The sequence below is a fragment of the Anabrus simplex genome, chromosome 6 (assembly GCF_040414725.1).
Source record: "Anabrus simplex isolate iqAnaSimp1 chromosome 6, ASM4041472v1, whole genome shotgun sequence".
NCBI classification, from domain to species: domain Eukaryota; kingdom Metazoa; phylum Arthropoda; class Insecta; order Orthoptera; family Tettigoniidae; genus Anabrus; species Anabrus simplex.
Window position 1 is genome coordinate 248,491,279 of NC_090270.1, and position 18,838 is coordinate 248,510,116.

General features: G+C 38.1%; 1 protein-coding gene across 2 annotated transcripts in view; it reads right to left on the reverse strand.

The window, feature by feature from the left end:
* raptor (regulatory associated protein of MTOR complex 1) overlaps positions 1 to 18,838 on the reverse strand; it is a 312,753-nt gene that overhangs the window by 139,133 nt on the left and 154,782 nt on the right. For both annotated transcript variants that reach the window (XM_067150353.2, XM_067150352.2), the window contains exon 13: positions 7,113 to 7,256. In XM_067150353.2, coding sequence (XP_067006454.1) covers positions 7,113 to 7,256 — 144 coding nt within the window. The remainder of the gene's footprint in view (positions 1 to 7,112; positions 7,257 to 18,838) is intronic.

An 18,838-nucleotide genomic window follows, 5' to 3' on the forward strand; every position in this document is an offset into this window, starting at 1 on the left:
TATCTTCACAGACGTTCAAGTTGCCTACAGACATCAACTCGAAAGTCCGGCTCCATGACTAAATGGTTAGCGTGCTGGCCTTTGGTCACAGGGGTCCCGGGTTCGATTCCCGACGGGGTCGGGAATTTTAATCGTAATTGGTTAATTTCACTGACACTGGGTCTGGGTGTATGTGCCGTCTTCATCCTCATTTCATCCTCATCACAACGCGCAGGTCGCCTATGGGAGTCAAATCAAAAGACCTGCACCTGGTGAGCCGAACTCGTCCTCGGACACTCCCGGCACTAAAAGCCATACGCCATTTCATTTCATCAACTCGAAAGACCTGCACCAGGCTTCTCCAGAGGCTGGATGCCATGGTTGAGCTCTGGTGACAGTTAAATGTTTAACTTGCATGGTGAGTCACTGCTTTCAATCTCTTTCCTATACACAACTTCATTGGTATCCACATGGTTGAGATACATTATCACAAACAGCTACTCCAGTAATATCTTCTGTGAGTATTTCTCACTTTAAATCATCAGATTATTTGCTTCTACCTCTTTTCCTCCATCCCTTCCCAAGGCCTGAGTTTTGTATGCATTAATGCATCAGATATGGCAATCACAAGAATGCAGCTTAGTTTCTCATTGTTCTCAGTTGTGTCAACTGCCCTTGGTTAAACTTAATTATCTTCCTTTTTGATGGTGTTAGATTAACAGAGCCTAAAAGGTATTTCATTTTATCACATTTCAGAGTCATTTCGTTTCTTAAACCAATACTGTCAGTTGAGGAGTTGGAACTCTTTTTACTTCTCCTTCATTCTATGTTTTAAGTAACTGACAATCTCAATGACTTGTCTCTTAAAAATTAACAACCATGATCACATCTTATACCAGGCTCCTCACTTTCATCTTTCCCATCTGACTTCCTTAGGTCAACCTTTGTTCTTTTATGACCCTGACAGTATCGGGTCTGCGAGGTCCAGGGAGTCTTCAATATTCATGTTTTTTGAGGTCCCTCCCTCACGTTCATTTATTCCTTTTCTCTCACCGATATCCTCATTCTTCACAGGATCGCACCTTGTCCATTCCTTCCTCCTTTGATTAGGTTTCTCCACCAAGCTACTCAGACATATTCTAAGGCAGGGCTGACAAAGATGAGCAGGACCAGAGAGGTTACTGTATTGTGGGATGGCAGAAGATGAATTATAAACCAAAGGCAATACTACTAGTCCTACTTTTATTTTTATTCCCATGTCAAAAATATTTTGTACACAGCCAAATATTATTTTGATACACCCAAGGTGGTGACCAAAATTTTGCAATGTCAAGTGCATTCTGCGTTGCCTGGAACAGTTCATCTTCTGTACAAGAAGATGGACACATTGGACGCTGAAGCAAGTGTTTCATGGTTTGTTCTTCACTACATTCACACTTGATGTCAGCATCTATGTAACACCATCTCACAAGGTTGACATTGGACCTGCCCACTAATACTCAAAGATTTCCATACAGTCTAGTTATCATTGTAACCAGGTGGTAAACATTCTGTTACTGTCATCTGTCCCGGGATGTTAGGGACCTTGGTTTTCCACAACTGTACTCTTGCTGTTTCAAGTGATCCAATTACTTCCTGTGATGTTCGCAGAAACTTTTCTGGGACTTGAGTCCTTGAAGTGGGTGCACATGGCTGAACAGTGAAAGAGCACTTTCTTGTTCTAATCTTGTCCTTTCCTTGTTCACTGCTACTTCTCTATGACTACAGGGTGGAGAACTCCCTGCAAGCCGATACAACCTGTCAATGGAGTAGACTTTAAGCAACCTGTCACTGACCTGTGAACTCCTTGCAAGCTGATACAGCCTGTCAATGAAGTAGACTTTAACTCTTATACGCTCAGCGAGCCGATCTATCGGCTCGAGTGGTATTGCTTAAAACACTCAGCGTGCCGATCTATCGGCTTTGTGTTCGGATGGCTGTATAAGTACCTTAATGGACTCCCAGATGTCAGGAAAAGACATCAATAGTAGCTTTTGGATTTAGTTTACACTTTTCTCGAGAGATAGAGACACTAAGCTCACCTGTTTGGAACAAATGAAGTTATCAAACCGCGTACGTTCACCGCATGGCGTGTTGAAGTGTGCTGCTTGCGAGTACAGTCTCATTTAAGCTTCAAAATACGTGTTTTCCTTCGTTTTATTGTTTCCATTTTAATAATAGGTTATTGTTTATTATATGTTGTTTATATTCTACATTTATCAATGTTCTCAAGTGAATTTTTGTTTAACATTTCGTGTTATTAGATTTTCGTGCCACGAGTAGGCCTAATTTTTTTTTACATGGCTGGGCCAAGTTCTAGGCTAAATAATTCCGACGTTTTAGATTATTTAGATGCTTTAGACGAGGACATTATAGCCGATATTGATTCGTATTTCAGTCCTACTCATTGGCTGAATGATCAGCGTTGAGGCCTTCGGTTCAGAGGGCCCGGGTTTGATTCGCGGCCAGGTCGGGAATTTTAATCGCCATTGATTAATTCTTCTAACCCGGGGCCTGGGTGTTTGTCTTTGTCCCAACATCTTCTTCTTCATATTCAGACAACACACTACACTACAAATTACCACGGAAACACGCGATAGTGATTACCTCCCCCATATAGCGTTGGCGTCAGCAAGGGCCTCCGGCCATAAAACACGAGCCAAATCCACATGTGCGACACATTTCGCACCCGCAACCCCACAGGTGTGGGAAAAGCTGTAGATAAAGAAGAAGAGTGATTCGGGTTTTACAGGTACTAATGATAGGAGAAAGTTTTCCAAAACACGAATGCTGACTCCGGAAAGTACGTGTACAGTTCTTTACGTCAGGTGCTATAACTCATGAGTAAATAAGAATACAAAAAACAAAATGATATCATGTTATACAGAATTAAATGCTCTTATTTTCAGAATGACTGAACAACAATATCACTAAAGAACATATTACTTTTTTAGTATTTGAAAACCGATTTTTATTTTTTGTAATATTTTTTCAAATTTCAAAATTTATTTTGTAGTAAAATATGGCATGAACAATTTTGGGATATTTTTTTTCTAAAACGATATTAAATAGTGTACTACTGTGATTTTTTCAATTTTTTAACTGGGGGATTTCTTTATATGGCAATTGTTTTAATTTTAACATGCATAATCATGAAATATGGCCTGAGTGTTTTGGGCTTGACTGGTGAAAATAGTCTGAGAGCAAAAGGGTTAAGCAATCTGTCTCTAACCTACAGGTCTCATTGAGGGCCACATCTACCTCTTTGACATGAAATGACGAATATCAAAATGGGCATGTATATTCAGCAATGAAATAACAAATATCCAATTTCTTGTAATGAAATAACAAAGGACCATAGCTGATGTGCGGATAGTTTGTGGTTGGCCTCCTCCCCGTGATCCAGCCAATCTATGCAACAGGTTATTTCGTGTGAACTTCCATTATGCAATGCATGCAGTGCTTGTTAACTGTGAAGGTTTTGTCAAGTGTTATTCCCAGATATTTTGGAGTGTCACAGGCCTATAATTCAATACCTGGCCATGCTATTTTGAGCTTACAATATGCTTCCTTATTTCTCAGGTGAAAGGCACATACCTGGATCTTTGCAGGTTTAGGCCTTATGTGGATTGTGCTGCGATAGCTTGACAGGCATTCAAGGGAAGTACACACATTTTTTTCCACTGTTTCAAGCTAAATATGTGGCCAGGGCAAGGTCATCAGCATACAGGAAGCTTATACTACTTGACAATACTGGCTGATCATTTGTTGAAAGGATGTTGAAAAGGATTGGTGCCAAAACATTTCCTTGGGGTAGACCAATTCTCTGCACCCTTGATCAGCTGTGCTACCGTTGGAAGTCAACAAAAAATCTACAGTTCTGGAGAAGAGTGGCAATGAGCTTGGTTAAGCTGCTGTCCTTTGTCAGACTGTACATCTAGCCCTACCAGAAAGGATTACTACCTTGATGTATGGTGGCAGCCAAAAACGAATCAAAGTCACTAACAGAAAATAAAGAACGCCTATTTCACAGACACCTTTAAAGTCAGACCCCTACCACACAAGCTGGAAGAGATTCAATTGTGGACTCAACCAACTACAGTACTTGACAGCAAGGTTAGGAGAACCAACCCCAAATAAATGGTAGGGAGGGAATGATGATGAGTGTGTTTAATAATTTACGTGCCTTAACCCCAAATAAAAGATTAGTGGCTAGCTGAGGTAAAAATGAAGAGAAATACACAATTAACTTTCAGAATTCTAGTTCTCAATCAGGAAGAAACAATGATGGTTTGTTTTAGTACAGTTTGTGCTTCAGGCGGTATATGTACTGATAGGGTTAGATCAACACATAAGTATGATGGTTAGAGACTGTTCTTTGTTGTGGTACTTCTCATTTTATATTTTCTATGCTTCACTTACTGTATTTGACATGAAAGAGAGCTGGATCATTGTCATTCACATTAAAGAGAGACCCAAGTTATGCGACAGTTATAAATACATAATACGTGGAAATTGACTATGAAAATTTGAGAGGTGATGGTATTACCATATTTACCCAATTGGAAGTCGACCTTTTTTTCTTTTTCCTTGGTTTAAAAAATTTCCCTCAGCTAGAACTTGTATTGTTAACAAGGTTGGTAAAGTAGATACAATAGGAAAAGTTCCAAAAAATAAAGCCAGAAGACACAATAAGCAAGTTTTTGCCAAAATGTAGATTCAGATCCAGTTTTATGAACAGTTATTAAATATGTACAAGTTGTTAGTTAACATAGTGTTAAAAATTTCTTGGGTTTCTTCAAACTTTTCCAGACAGATGTTAGATATATAACACATTAACTCTTGCGAGAGTTACGAACAGTGCAAATCTACAAGGCAGTGACAGAACCAGGCACTTCTGAGAGTAAACCGATGCGATTTTGACTTTGAATACAACTGTAAAACATGGTTTAACATGGTTTAGGAAGTCAGCATAAACAAGTTGTCTCAACATTTGAATATTTTGAATCGCAATCTTCAGTTAAGAACAGGAAACAGTCTTTCATAGAACTCTGGTAACCTTTCCATGCTATTCAGGATACTTCAGTAACTTGTCCACAATTCAAAACATGCTTGGATATGGGAGTTATTAAATATTATGATATGGTTTACAGAACCTGGCCAGAACTTCTCCCTGACTTAGAAGTTAGAATCATAAATCACTTGAAAATTAAATAAGAGAAAAACGTATCCCTTCAACTGCAGCATATTTCAGCTCTATTGTATCTAGGTGGTTGGATTCTTGCGCCTATCCATTGCACCTAAAACACTAGCGAAACAGCATATTTAATAGACGTTGAGGATAATCTGTTGACATTCTTCTACTGAAGGAAATACTAAATAATCTAAATAATCATCTTGTGGAAGTTACTACTGCAGAAACTCTGCTAACAATTCTAATAGAAGCTATTGAAAAGCATTATCTGGAAACATTACACGAAAACTTGTTGATCGTGCATTTAAAAAGTGTTCGATCTCCAATGCGCTTGACGGCACAGAAGATGATGCTGTGTGCGAAGACAGTGACAAAGAAATGCTACTACCACTCCTACTGTTACTGAAACGTTTTTATTCCATACACTGAAGGGGTACGGCAGACCTCCTAGAGAGTTACGCCCTCTTTCAGGGCAAGGAGATTTGAAGTGGCGATTTAAGGTGCAGAGAAGGTGATGGGGTGGTGGACATGGTCTATAGAAGGATCTCTCCTGGCTTTTGCCTTAGTGCAGGAGAATGGAAAACCACGGAAAACCATTCTCAGGACGCTGAAGGTGCGGACTAGCCCTTCTGCCAACCAAATGCAGAGCTGCAAGGCTAGTAAAACTAGCCGCTGTTAAGCCGAAACCTACTTTGCTTGGTCACAAAGGTCTGTCTGTCAGGTCAACAGCCCAGAGGCAGGTTGGATCCTCAAATAGCACCACCAAAGGTTATGCAGTTATAAGGAAACCCCAAAAACCAATGGCAGCACCAAAATGAGGCGTACTAGGCAAGATGAGGAGTGAGGTAGTTTGCCATTGCTTTCATCACTGGGTCAGAAAGTACTATTGCAGCACGACTGACCCTGTGAGCAGCACCTTTCAGAACACTCAGATGCACTAGCTGTGCTCTGAATGTCATTACTCAGCACTACCCATACCCCAGCAGCTTCCATATTGTCACAGCCATGGATGTTGACTGGGACTTCGGTGGAAGCCACACTTTACTCTGGCCTGTGCCAAGAGATGGATGCAAAACTACTGTATCCATCAAGAAATGACAGCAGGCAGGGTCACAAAGGTATAAGTAACTAATCTGAATTATCTGATGGTGATGACCGACTAAACAATTAAATGGCAGAAAACTGATTCCCTACGCTTTGTGTGCTTTTTCTTTTTTTTCTTTTTAAAAATTTAGTTTCAGATTTCCCAGGGGGTTGGCTTACAATGGGTGTCGCCTTATAATTGAATAAATATGGTACATAGCTATGTAAAAATTGATCTCCCAGCTGTTTGCTTCTTAGGATATGAGCTCCAATATTTCCTACCACCGTGTGCTTCATGGTAGGTTTCTGCATTATATCTGTCGTCATCATCATGTTTGCTACCATCCGCTTCTTCCATGTTTTGATCTCTGAGTGCTGATTCTTGTTTTGTAAAATCACTATCATTCTTGTGTCTGAAGATATGACTTGCTGAACTATTGTTGTAAATACTTTTAAATAAAAGATATGAAAGTTCATAAGGTTTACATGCAAAATGATATCCTCGGTATTTCCCAACTTGGCTTGACCTTCTAAGGTGTCAAGTCCAGAAAAAAAACTTAATCGACACTCAACAAGTCATATGCTAATAGCTGATGTAAATGTATAGTTTAATGGTAAACGTGAATCAAATTGTGTTTCCACAAATGATTCATAGATGGCATAGTGGGCATGCTATTTAATATTATATCCAACTGTCAGTGGAATGATCCAGCGCTGGCCATACCAGCCTGAGGAGTTATGTACAGGCTGAACAGCTGACAAGAAGTGAGCAAGAAAGGAAAATCAAGGCAAGGCTACAACCTCCAAGTAGACCTACCTTTCTGACAAGTGGACTCATGTCGTGAGACACTGTGTTGATAAGTGTCATGGCTATGCTGTGGTCAATGTTGTTGGCATGTTCACTACGCTCTGTCACCGAGCTTACAAAGGTTCCTAGGGCATACACAGCTGCAGCACGCACCTATATAAAACACACAGTTTGCTCAAATTATATACATAGATAGATTTGCTTCAACTTATCATGGGCAAAACCTAATAATCACAATCATAATCATAATAATAGGAATAATAATGATGATTATAAAAACTTAGTGAATGGTAATATTTCAAACAGAACAAACTAAAAGTTACAAGTATACATTCTTGATACAATAATGAAGCAGGATAAACATTTATATAAATTTTGAACACAGAATTAACTTGTTTAGTGGGGAATGCAGTGTATGTCGCATGATACTGTCTCTTCCCTGGTAAGCAAGGAGTATAGTATGCGAACATTTTCTTGAGCCCTAGTTCCCATTCAATACTATGGAGCTCAGGGCTCAAGAAAAGGTTCGCGTACTATACACCACGCACAATGTTGAGTTTCTTTACTCTAGTAATATCTGACAAATAGAGTGGAAATTTTACAAATGAGCTCTCTGCCTTGTGCTACCATCTCATAGGAATTTGTTCAATTCTGTAGTCATGACTATATCTGCCAGCGGAATCCCTGCCTTTTATTGAAGATATAGTTGTTTCACAAGAAGAATCTAGGTCCATGTTTGCGTTGCATAGTTGCATCTCACCAAGGGTTTGTGGAAATTCAGATGCATGAATTATACTTTGATGATGGGTATGATACTCTCAAACTCTAGAGATGATTTTTACATGTATTGTTTAGACCACAGATTGTTAATCATTTCTGGCAAAGACTCAAAGTTAAATGGGCGAAAAACTTGCGCAACCCATGGGCAAATTTTGAAATTAAATCAGTGCTAATGTAATAATACCAAGTAAATAAGTGTAGAAATTATTGAATATAAAGGTGAAATATTTCTTAATATGCAATTATGAAATACATCATAAACCAAATAGTGCGAAGACATGAGTAATAACATACTCTTAGAAAAATAATTTGTAATAATGATTGAAAATACAGGTCTTTTATAAAACAAATAGTAAAAAATAAGCATTCATATTATTTCAATGTGATCTTTGGCCTGGCACTACTGCTGAAAACTCTTCAAACCGTATATCTTTGGAAAGCAGTATCTCAAGTTATGCTCTACTTATAATCAGCTTCTTAGCTTAGATTTCATTACAGAAAGTGTACAAAAGCCTGTGCTTCACATCGGTAGATGTATGAAAACAGAAGCAACACTTTCATAACTTCTTGGCCCAAAATAGCTTCATTTTTCTTTCGTTTTATCCAAAATGAACATAATGACTCAGCTCGTTTTTTTGGCAAATGGGATACAAAGATTCATCACTTTGGACTTCAATGAGTTTTTTCTGGAGACCAACGATGTCTGAAAAGTCAATATTAAATGGGTCGCAGTAGTTGTTTGAGTCATCAGTCCATAGACTAGTTTGATGCACCTCTCCAAGCCACCCTATCCTGTGCTAACCTTTTCATTTCTACATAAACTACCAGATCCTACATCTACTCTAATTGGTTCATCATATTCACACTTTGGTAAATACCTGATATTTTTACTGCCTACACTTCCCTCAAAAACCAACTGAACTAGTCCTACCCTATCATTCTATTACTTTTCCTGGTCAAATTTCACCAAATCGCTCTTCCCTCACCAATTTGATTCAGTATTTCTTCATTCATGATTCGATCTACCCACCTCTCCTAAACATTCTTCTGTAACACAACATTTCTAAAGCTTCTATTCTCTTTCATATAATCCCACATTCCATACAAAAATTTTCAAAAACGCCTTTCTATTTCTATATCAATGTTTGAAGCGAGCAAAGTTCTTTCCTTTTTTATTTTACGAAGGGCATTCCTTGCTTGTGCTTATCGGCATTTTGTGTCCTCTTTATTCCTGCCAACATTGGTTGTTCTACTACTCAAGTTCATCTATTTCTCTTAAGACTCTATTTCCTAATCTAATATTTCCTGCATCGCCTGATTTCATTCTAATGTACTCATTTACTCTTCTTTTGGATTTACTTATTTTCATCTTGCACACCTTCTCAAAGACTGTGTTCATACCATTCAGCAATTTCTCCAGATCACCTGCGGAGTCAGATAAAATAATATCATTGGGAAATCTCATAGTTTTGAATTCTTCTCCTTGGATTCTGATTCCTTTTCCAAATTCCTCTCTGATTTCCTTTACTGCTTGTTTTATATAAAGATTGAAAAGGAGAGAGGACAAAATGCAGTCTTGCCTCACTCCTCAAATCAAATCAAAATCTCTTTATTTGCAAATGAGGTGTCTACCTCGGTGGCAAATGGTACACTAAAATACATTATTGTCAAGCACTAAATTTTAAATTAACAAGAGATGAAGAAAATTTTCCTAGAATACAATATTATACAATTTACGCTAATAATCATCCTTAATAAATTTATATTGTTTACAAAATTCTACTTATATAATATCTTACAAACATAGACAACTCATATACAGTATGTGAAATTACTTCTAATAATAATATACAACTGGTATAAGATTAAAATTAACATTGAATTTATTTACATATTTATATTTTACCCATTTTGGAACCTAAGTAGCATAACGACCTGCTGCGTCTTAACCAGAGCCCCTTTTGCCACCACTTTTCAGAGTTCCTGAAGGGCCTTCACAGCTACCGTAGCGGTCCCAGGGCCCTCGAAGTCCCCACTGTACTTCACCCCTACAGGCAGTCCCCTACTTGGGCTGTCCAAACTCCATAGACAAGGGGATGGAATTAATTTAATCACACACATTTTTTATTCACAATATCCTGCACTGGTCGAATGCCCTCTAACATTTCATTTATTTTCTCTGTTGTTGTTTATTCTCTTCTTGAATATCTGTACAGATTTTGGAAAAGGATCAAACACTACCCCTGGTAAACTGTTCCACTCCTTCACGCCCTTCCCAATGAATGAAAATTTACCCCAATCGCTTCTGCTAAAATTCCTTCTAATTTTGTACTTGTGGTCAGTTCTACCAATATAATTATTTTCCAACTGAAGCCTCTCACGGATATCTCTCCATGCTTCTTCTCCTGTATAGGCTCTATATAATCCTATAAGTCTAGTTTTCTCCCTTCTCTTACTTAAAGTTTCCCAACCAAGTTCCTTTAACATTTCTGATACACTACTCTTTCTCCTGAAATCCCCTGTCACAAACCTTGCTGCTTTCCTCTGCACACCATCTAGTTCTTTTATTAGGTATTCTTGGTGAGGATCCCAAACACTGTTTGCATATTCCAATAATGGACGAACCATACTTAAGTAACTTTTTTCTTTTAATTCTTTGTTGCATCCTTTAAGTAGCCTCATTATGACATGTAACGATCTGTATGCTTTCCCAACAATGTCATCCACATGACCCTTCCAGTGCAAATTACTTTCAAATCTCACAGCTAAGTATTTGCACTTGCCATCTTTAGGGATAACTACCTCATCCAAAGTATATTCAAATTCAGTTTTAAAGCTCCTGTCTTTCTGGATTGCTGCTTCTTTTTCATAGCCTTTGATTCTTATCAATGCAGACTGACTTTTGTACAGACTGTAGATCATTCTTTCTTCTTGGTATCTGATCCTGATCACCTGCAGGATCTCAAATAGCTTAGTCCAGTCAACATTATTGAATGCCTTTTCTAGATATAAAAACGTCATGTATGATCAGATGTACAGTCAGAATTGCTTCACCTGTTCCTATGTTTCTTTGAATCCAAACACATCTTCTCCCAACTCAGCTTCAACTTGCCTTTCCATACTTCTGTAAATAATACATATTAACATTTTGCAGGTGTGAGATACCAAACTAATGGTGCGGCAGATTTAACACTTGTCATCTTGGGAATAGGTATAACAACTATTTGTCTAAAATTGGATGGCACTTCTCCTATATCATATATCTTACATACAAAAGTGAATTACCTCACCATGCTGGTTTCTCCTAAGACGGTCAGTAATTCTGAGGATACATCATCCATTCCAGGTTCCTCATTCCTATTTAGATCTCTCAAAGCTCTGTCGAATTCTGACCTCAAAATTGGGTCTCCAATTTCATCAACATCAAGAGGCTCTTTTTTTCCAGAACCATATCTTCGTTAGCTGACCTGCACTTTCTATCTACTTCATTCTTCAATCGCCTGTGTTCTTTTCTGCCCTCCTTATTTTTTGCATTCTTGTATTATCATCGTTCATCAATAAGGTCTTATATCTCCTAAATTATGCACTGATTCTTACCTGATTATACCTTTCTTCAGCAGCCCTCCTGATCTCTTTCTTCACAATCGTCCACTCTTCATCTATTGTGTTTCCTTCAGCCTTTTCATTTAGTCCCTGTGCAACATGTTCCTTGAAATTCCCTCACTCATTTCTTTCAACTTACCTAGGTCCCATCATCTTGCATTTGTTCAACTTCAGATGACATTCCATGACCACCAAGCTTTGGTCAGAGTCCATGTTTGCTCCTGGGAAGGTCTTGCAATCCCAACACCTCGTTTTTGAATTTCTGCCTAATCAAAATGAAGTCTATTTGATACCTCCCTGTGTCTCCAGGTATCGTCCTCATATACAGTGTTGTTTGTGGTGTATGAACCAAGTATCAGCAATAAGTACATTTGTGGAAGTGGAGATTTACTATCAGCAAATCATATCCGTCAGAAATACATCCCCATGATCGGTGAGAGAAGTACGGAGGAAATTATGGAAGAGATAAGATACAAAGACTTGTTTCTACTATGTGACGAAACAACTGACAAGAATGGTAGATGTGCTTTTAACATCCTACTTCATCCATCAGTACCAACAACTGAAATGAATACTCATCTGGCTGCCTCTGCTGTTCTAGATTCTGCCAATAGTACAAATTGTGCCAATGCTATATTAGACACTTTGAATTCCCATGAAATTGAATGGGAGCATGTAGAGGCAGTAGTTATGGACTCTGCACGCTACATGACAAAACCAGACAATCCTCCAGAACTTGGAACAGCTTCTTCAAAAGACACAGGTAATGGTTAAGTCCAAACTTACGTGTGTTGCCCAGTCAGCTCAGGACTTTAGGCCCACAGATCCAGCCAAGAAGAATGTAGAAGCCATCGGGTCAGTGTTTGATTCTCGGCATGCACCTAAGAACATTTTTCCTACAGAACTGCTACAGTTTAAGAAGAATGCCCATATCTTAAGAGGATGGAGTCTCAACAAATTTTAGAGGCTCACACCATTTACCTCACTGCCATCCAGAACCAACTGCATCAAGAAGATTGTGAGAATGTTCCAAATGTTGCAAAGTTTGGGCTGGGAAGAATTGGGAGATAAAAGACGAGCTGCTTGACTAAGTGGTGCGTTACGAGCTGTCAGTGGAAAGATGACAAGGAATGACATTAGTAGATGAATAAATTTGAGTGGTGTCTTTAAAAGTAGGAAAGATCACAATATGAAGATAAAGTTGGAATTTAAGAGGACAAATTGGGGCAAATATTCATTTATAGGAAGGGGAGTTACGGATTGGAATAACTTACCAAGGGAGATGTTCAATAAATTTCCAATTTCTTTGAAATCATTTAAGAAAAGGCTAGGAAAACAACAGATAGGGAATCTGCCACCTGGGCGACTGCCCTAAATGCAGATCAGTATTGACTGATTGATTGACTGATGGGATTAAGGGTTGCTCACCGAGACTATGCAAGAGCTGCATTAAAATGTGTTTTGTATCCATGTTCAAATGTGGATTCTGAAATTTCATTTTCAAAATATAGTCTCTTAGCAAGTGATAAGAGGTGACTGTTGTAGCATTGCACTTTCCGTAATGTAAGATTTCGCCAAGTCAGAGTGATTTAAAGTTACGCGAAATACGATTAAACAGAGCGAATGTATACACAGCATGGTTCAGAGGTGTATAGGGCCGAAGTTAAAAGAGCATAATCGCTATGGCGGTGAAAAAAAAAATCTGAATCAGATTGTGTGAAAAACAAAACAAATGGATGACACATTCGTCAATCGTGTTACTCGCAGATAATATGTAAAAATAAGCAATCTTCAATCAAAAAAGGAAGAACATAGAGAAGAAAGAAGCATATCTGATAGAAAGAAGTTATACTCTCACTAAATAAGAAGAGAGAAATCAAATAAGCTAAATACGTTATCATACGTGAGCCGAAATCAGCATTGACCAGCATAGTAGCACAATAGGGAACATGCATGATCCGGGGTTTTAATTAAAAATATGCTAATCTGATTCAAAATTGCATGCAGAATTCAAAAATGTGATCAGAATGTACAAATAATAACTCGAAACATGATAAAAATCTACGAAAATGTCACGTCACGCAAGTACGCGATCTCATTGGCCTGACGTCATCGTACAGGTTGACTGAATTAGCAGACGAAGTAACACACAGTGTGCTGTGAGAAGCAGGATACACTTCGCGTATTTCTACTTTACGTTAGTGTCTAGTATGGTTAAATTCGAGGTCTATACATTGGATAATAATCTGAGTGGTATATTTTAGACTTAAAATGAATCCTGCGCAGACAGTGAGGCAGAAAACTTATAAATGGTGTAGAGTTCCGATGTGCAATAGCATACCAAACAAATTGTTTATAAACGTTCCAAAGACGCTAAAACTAGGGAGAAATGGATTTTGGCGAGCTGGAGAAATGCTGGTGATATATCGGAAAAGTCTACAGTTTATTTTTTTGAAGATTTTAACGTAAGATGAATTTGTTTGAATTTTCAAATCACTTTTCCATGTCAGCTGTTCTAGTGGTAATACTTTAAATTTTAATGTATGATGCTTTATTTAAATGCTTCAATTACATCTTGGAATATGAAAGTAATAAACAGTGCATTAAATAATGCTGATTATTAAAGTATTCTCCAAACCTAACCTATGTTTTGGGTGATTCATGTCAAGATAATAAATCAAAGGGGTTATGAACCATTTTGACAGCTCTAATTCTACCAATATATCTTGGCATGGGACAGTTATGTATGTCTTTATTGAAGAGCTTAATTGGTAAAGAAATTTAGGCTATATCTAAATACTCTATAATGTAACAAAGAATAGCGTGTACATCATGAAAGGAAACAACGTGAATTTAACAAATGTATAACTCTACACAAAACCAATGCTTGTCTGTTGGGGTCTTATAAGTTAATAATGCTCAATTATAATAATTATCATAATATTAATGAAATAAATAACATAATTGCACACAGATGAAAATAGTGATGTAGGTGTTTAAAATATTATCCAACTTATCCTAAGTTTTAGGTTATACAAGCCAAGTCAATAAACCGAAGGGTAAAAATACCGCGCGAGTTGCCCGTGCGGTTAGGAGCGCGCAGCTGTGAGCTCGATGCTGAGGCTGTACCTAAGGCCACGGCCGCTTTGTTCCCATTCCTAGTCCTTTCCTGTCCCATCGTCGCCATAAGACCTATATGTGACGGTGTGACGTAAAGCAAAAAAATAAAAGTCACAGCACCCAAAGACATTCCCGTATTGAGCGACTAAAATGTCACCAGGACACTTTTCTTTCCTGATATGCTCAGCTTGTTAAAAGCCAAATGTAATTAATGTTATTGGCTTCACGCCCCGCTAACTACTTCTACGATTTTCGGAGACGCCGATGTGCAGTAATTTAGTCCTGCAGGAGTTATTTTACGTGCCAGTAAATCTACCGACACGAGGCTGACGTATTTGAGCACCTTCAACTACCACCGGACTGAACCAGGATCGAACCTTCCAAGTTGGGGTCAGAAGGGCAGCACCTCAACAGTCTGAACCACTCGGCTCGACTTGTGAAAACTAGATGAAGTCATATTTATCTTTATCATGTTTAACTTTTTCCCTCCACAAAGATATTTAATTCTCTTTCATGGGCCCCGGAAGTGGGTAGGCCAGTTGTCCCAACCATAAATATATATATATTTTTTGGGAATGATAGATTATAGCCCTATAGTACTATGATCTTTCTTTCTTTCTTTCCTTCTTTCTTTCTTTCTTAATCAGTTTATCCTTCAGAGTTGGTTTTCTCTCGGACTCAGCGAGGGATTTCACCTCTACCACTTCAAGGGCAGTGTCCTGGAACGTGAGACTTTGAGTATGGTGATGAAACTGGTGAGGAGGGCCATTACCTCACCCAGGCGGCCTCACCTGTTATGCTCAACAGGGGCCTTGTTGGAGGATGGGAGGATCGGAAGGGATAGACAAGGAAGAGGGAAGGAAACGGCCGTGGCCTTAGGTGCCTGGAGGAGAAGTAGGAAAATACGAAAAACCACTTCGAGGATGGCTGAGGTGGGATTCGAAACCCTTCTACTGGGTTGACCTCCCGAGGCTGAGTAGACCCCGTTCCAGCCCTCGTACTATTTATTTTCAACTTTCATGGCAGAACCGGGAATCGAAACCGGGCCTCCGGGAGTGGCACACATTAACCACTACACCACAGAAGCGGACTAGTACTATAATTCTACCTATATGTTTGTTAGTGCTGAAATCCGATTTCTTGCTTTACTAATGCTGAAAGCCCGAAAATGTAATGTTATTCTTTAATAGGGGAGTCAGTCTAGAAGGAAATGTTGAAAGTGATGTGATATCTATCCAGGTTCGTTGTTATCCTAATACTATGGGTTACAGTACATTGCACGTATATAAAAGACACCACTTACAAACTTGCTTGTTATCCGTGAATTTCTGCGGCCACAAAAGTCACTATTTTTCAAGAATGATGACATTTACACATGATAGATTGTCTGACTGTGCTGTTTTGAACCTTCCGTCATTTCTAAGTTATTCGCGATCATCAATAATAAACAATCGGCTTTTAGCAACGGCTGATGCACAACGGCTGGTAGAGCTCCATGCGGTACTGGATCGTGACGTCACAGCGCGCCGCTTACGTCAGAGGCCGTTTCACTCGCCTTGCGGAAAGGCACTATTAAATATTTTTTTAGTGGTAGAAAACAAGGCAACATACCACAATGTAATACGTTTACGTACTATTTCATTGGAGTACTTTTCAAAAAAAATATTTTTGAAAATGATGCATGTTCCCAATTGCCAAGCATATTTGGAAGATACAGTCAAGATGGAAAGAAAAATAAGAAATAATAGTGCAACGAAACGGGCAGAATATTAAATCAATTCTTTTCTTAAAAAACATAAATGAACTCAGAAGCAATATCATAGCCATTATAGTATATTAGAAAGCAGTTTCAATTGATATTGAAGGCATACAAGCATTCATATTTGTCAGTATTTTTAGGAGAATCATCATGAATCGATCTATCTCACATATGTATTATCATGAGCTCAAGAAAGAAGAAAATTATGTCATACTAGATGGGCAGCGGACATTCACAGAGATGTTTTCGTTACACTGGAGCCAGCCCACCTGATCTGAACGCGGAGCCAGCTGACTTTGGTTCCCGATCAACCAAATGCAGCAGCCGTAGGATGGATTGTGGCTAGATCATCCTGGACCACAGAATGAAAAGCTAAGTTTCTTGATCCAAAATTCTTAATTGAATTGATGAGTAATAATGTTTAGAATATATATATAACCATAGAGATGTACTTGTAACATTGTTAAAACCAGTGTAATTTAACCTAAAGGTCAAGCTCTCGCACATATAACCTCAATGAGAATCGATATATAAGAGTGGAGTAAGATTTCAATGTGTATAAAGCATAGAACAATGCAATGGCAATCCTGCAAAGATAGTATGAGTTAGGTAATGTTTACTACAACATAAAACAATCTTTCTATTGAGAAGCAGATGTTATGAATTAACAAAGCATCCTAATTTTAAGATGGATACCAATATATATATGGTTAGGCAAAGATATATATTTCAAAAACCAACTGAACAAGTCCTGGGTGTCTTAAGATGTATCCTATCATTATATCTCTTCTTCTCGTAAAATTTAGCCAAATCGATCTCCTCTCACCAATTCGATTCAGTATCTCTTCATTTGTGATTCGATCTATCCATCTCACTTTCAGCATTCTACTGTAACACCACATTTCAAAAGCTTCTATTCTCTTTCTTTCTGAGCTAGTTATGTCCATGTTTCACTTCCATACAATGCCACGCTCCACACAAAAGTCTTCAAAAACATCTTTCTAATTCCCATGTCAATATTTGAAGTGAGCAAATTTCTTTTCTTAAGAAAGCTCTTCCTTGCTTGTGCTAATCTGCATTTTATGTCCACCTTACTTCTGCCATCATTAGTTATTTTACTACCCAAGTAACAATATTCATCCACTTCCTTTAAGACTTCATTTCCTAATTTAATATTTCCTGCATCACCTGCCTTTGTTCGACTGCACTCCATTACTTTTGTTTTGGGCTTATTTATTTTCATCTTGTACTCCTTACCCAAGACTTCGTCCATACCATTCAGCAGCTTCTCGAGATCTTCTGCAATCTCAGATAAAATAACAATATCATCGGCAAATCTCAAGGTTTTGATTTCCTCTCCTTGGATTGTGATTCCCTTTCCAAATTCCTCTTTGATTTCCTTTACTGCCTGTTCTATGTAAACACTGGAAAGGAGGGGGGGACAAACTTCTTATCACTGCAGACTGATTTTTATATAGATTGTAGATAATTCTTCTTTCTCGGTATCTGATCCCAATCACCTTCAGAATCTTAAATAGCTTGGTCCAATCAACATTATCGAATGCCTTTTCTAGATCTATGAATGCCATGTACGTGGGCTTGTCCTTCTTGATTTGATCCTCTAAGATCAGACGTAAAGTCAGGATTGCTTCACGTGTTCCTACATTTCTTCTGAAGCCAAATTGATCTTCTCCCAACTCAGCTTCAACTTGTTTTTCCATTCTTCTGTAAATAATACGTGTTAACATTTTGCAGGCATGAGATACTAAACTAATGGTGCGATAGTTTTCACACCTGTCAGCACCGGCTTTCTTGAGAAGAGGTATAACAACATTCTGAAGTATGGTATGAAATAATGTTATGTTAGGTAAGAAAGTTAAATATTGTCGTGATGAGATATCATGGATCCAGTGTAGTTGAAATAGCTATATTTGAGCATTTTACGTCGAGGGAAACTTTATATAAGAGATTGAGATATTGGAGAAGGAATGGATAATTTAAGGAAGGATCAGAGTTGAAATAAATACGCTATGTATAATGAAGAAAAAGAATAGCTGTTGAAGAGTATAGATATTAGGAAGGCAGAGAAGAATTGGAATTAATGTAGAATATGAGTAGATTAAGACTGGGTCAAGTACAGGTAGTAATGTAGTGGAAGGAAATCCATCGAAGGATTAAAGGAGAATTATGAATTCCTATCTAACCTAAAGGAGTGTATATCAAGCCAAGTCCATCAGATAGAAACTATATATTTGAAATAAAGCTTAGTATGCTAGGAGTTACTTACTATAAACATCTCGTATGTGTATTCACATAATAATATTCACAGTATATGGATGAAATGAATGTTTTCATGGATAGTCGTAGTTGAGCTGCTGAAAGGATTTAGATTGCTGAATGTATGTAAGAAGGATGTTACGTCACGTGGATAAATAAGCATAGTATTCTCATAATCGAGCTGTGATCAATTAAG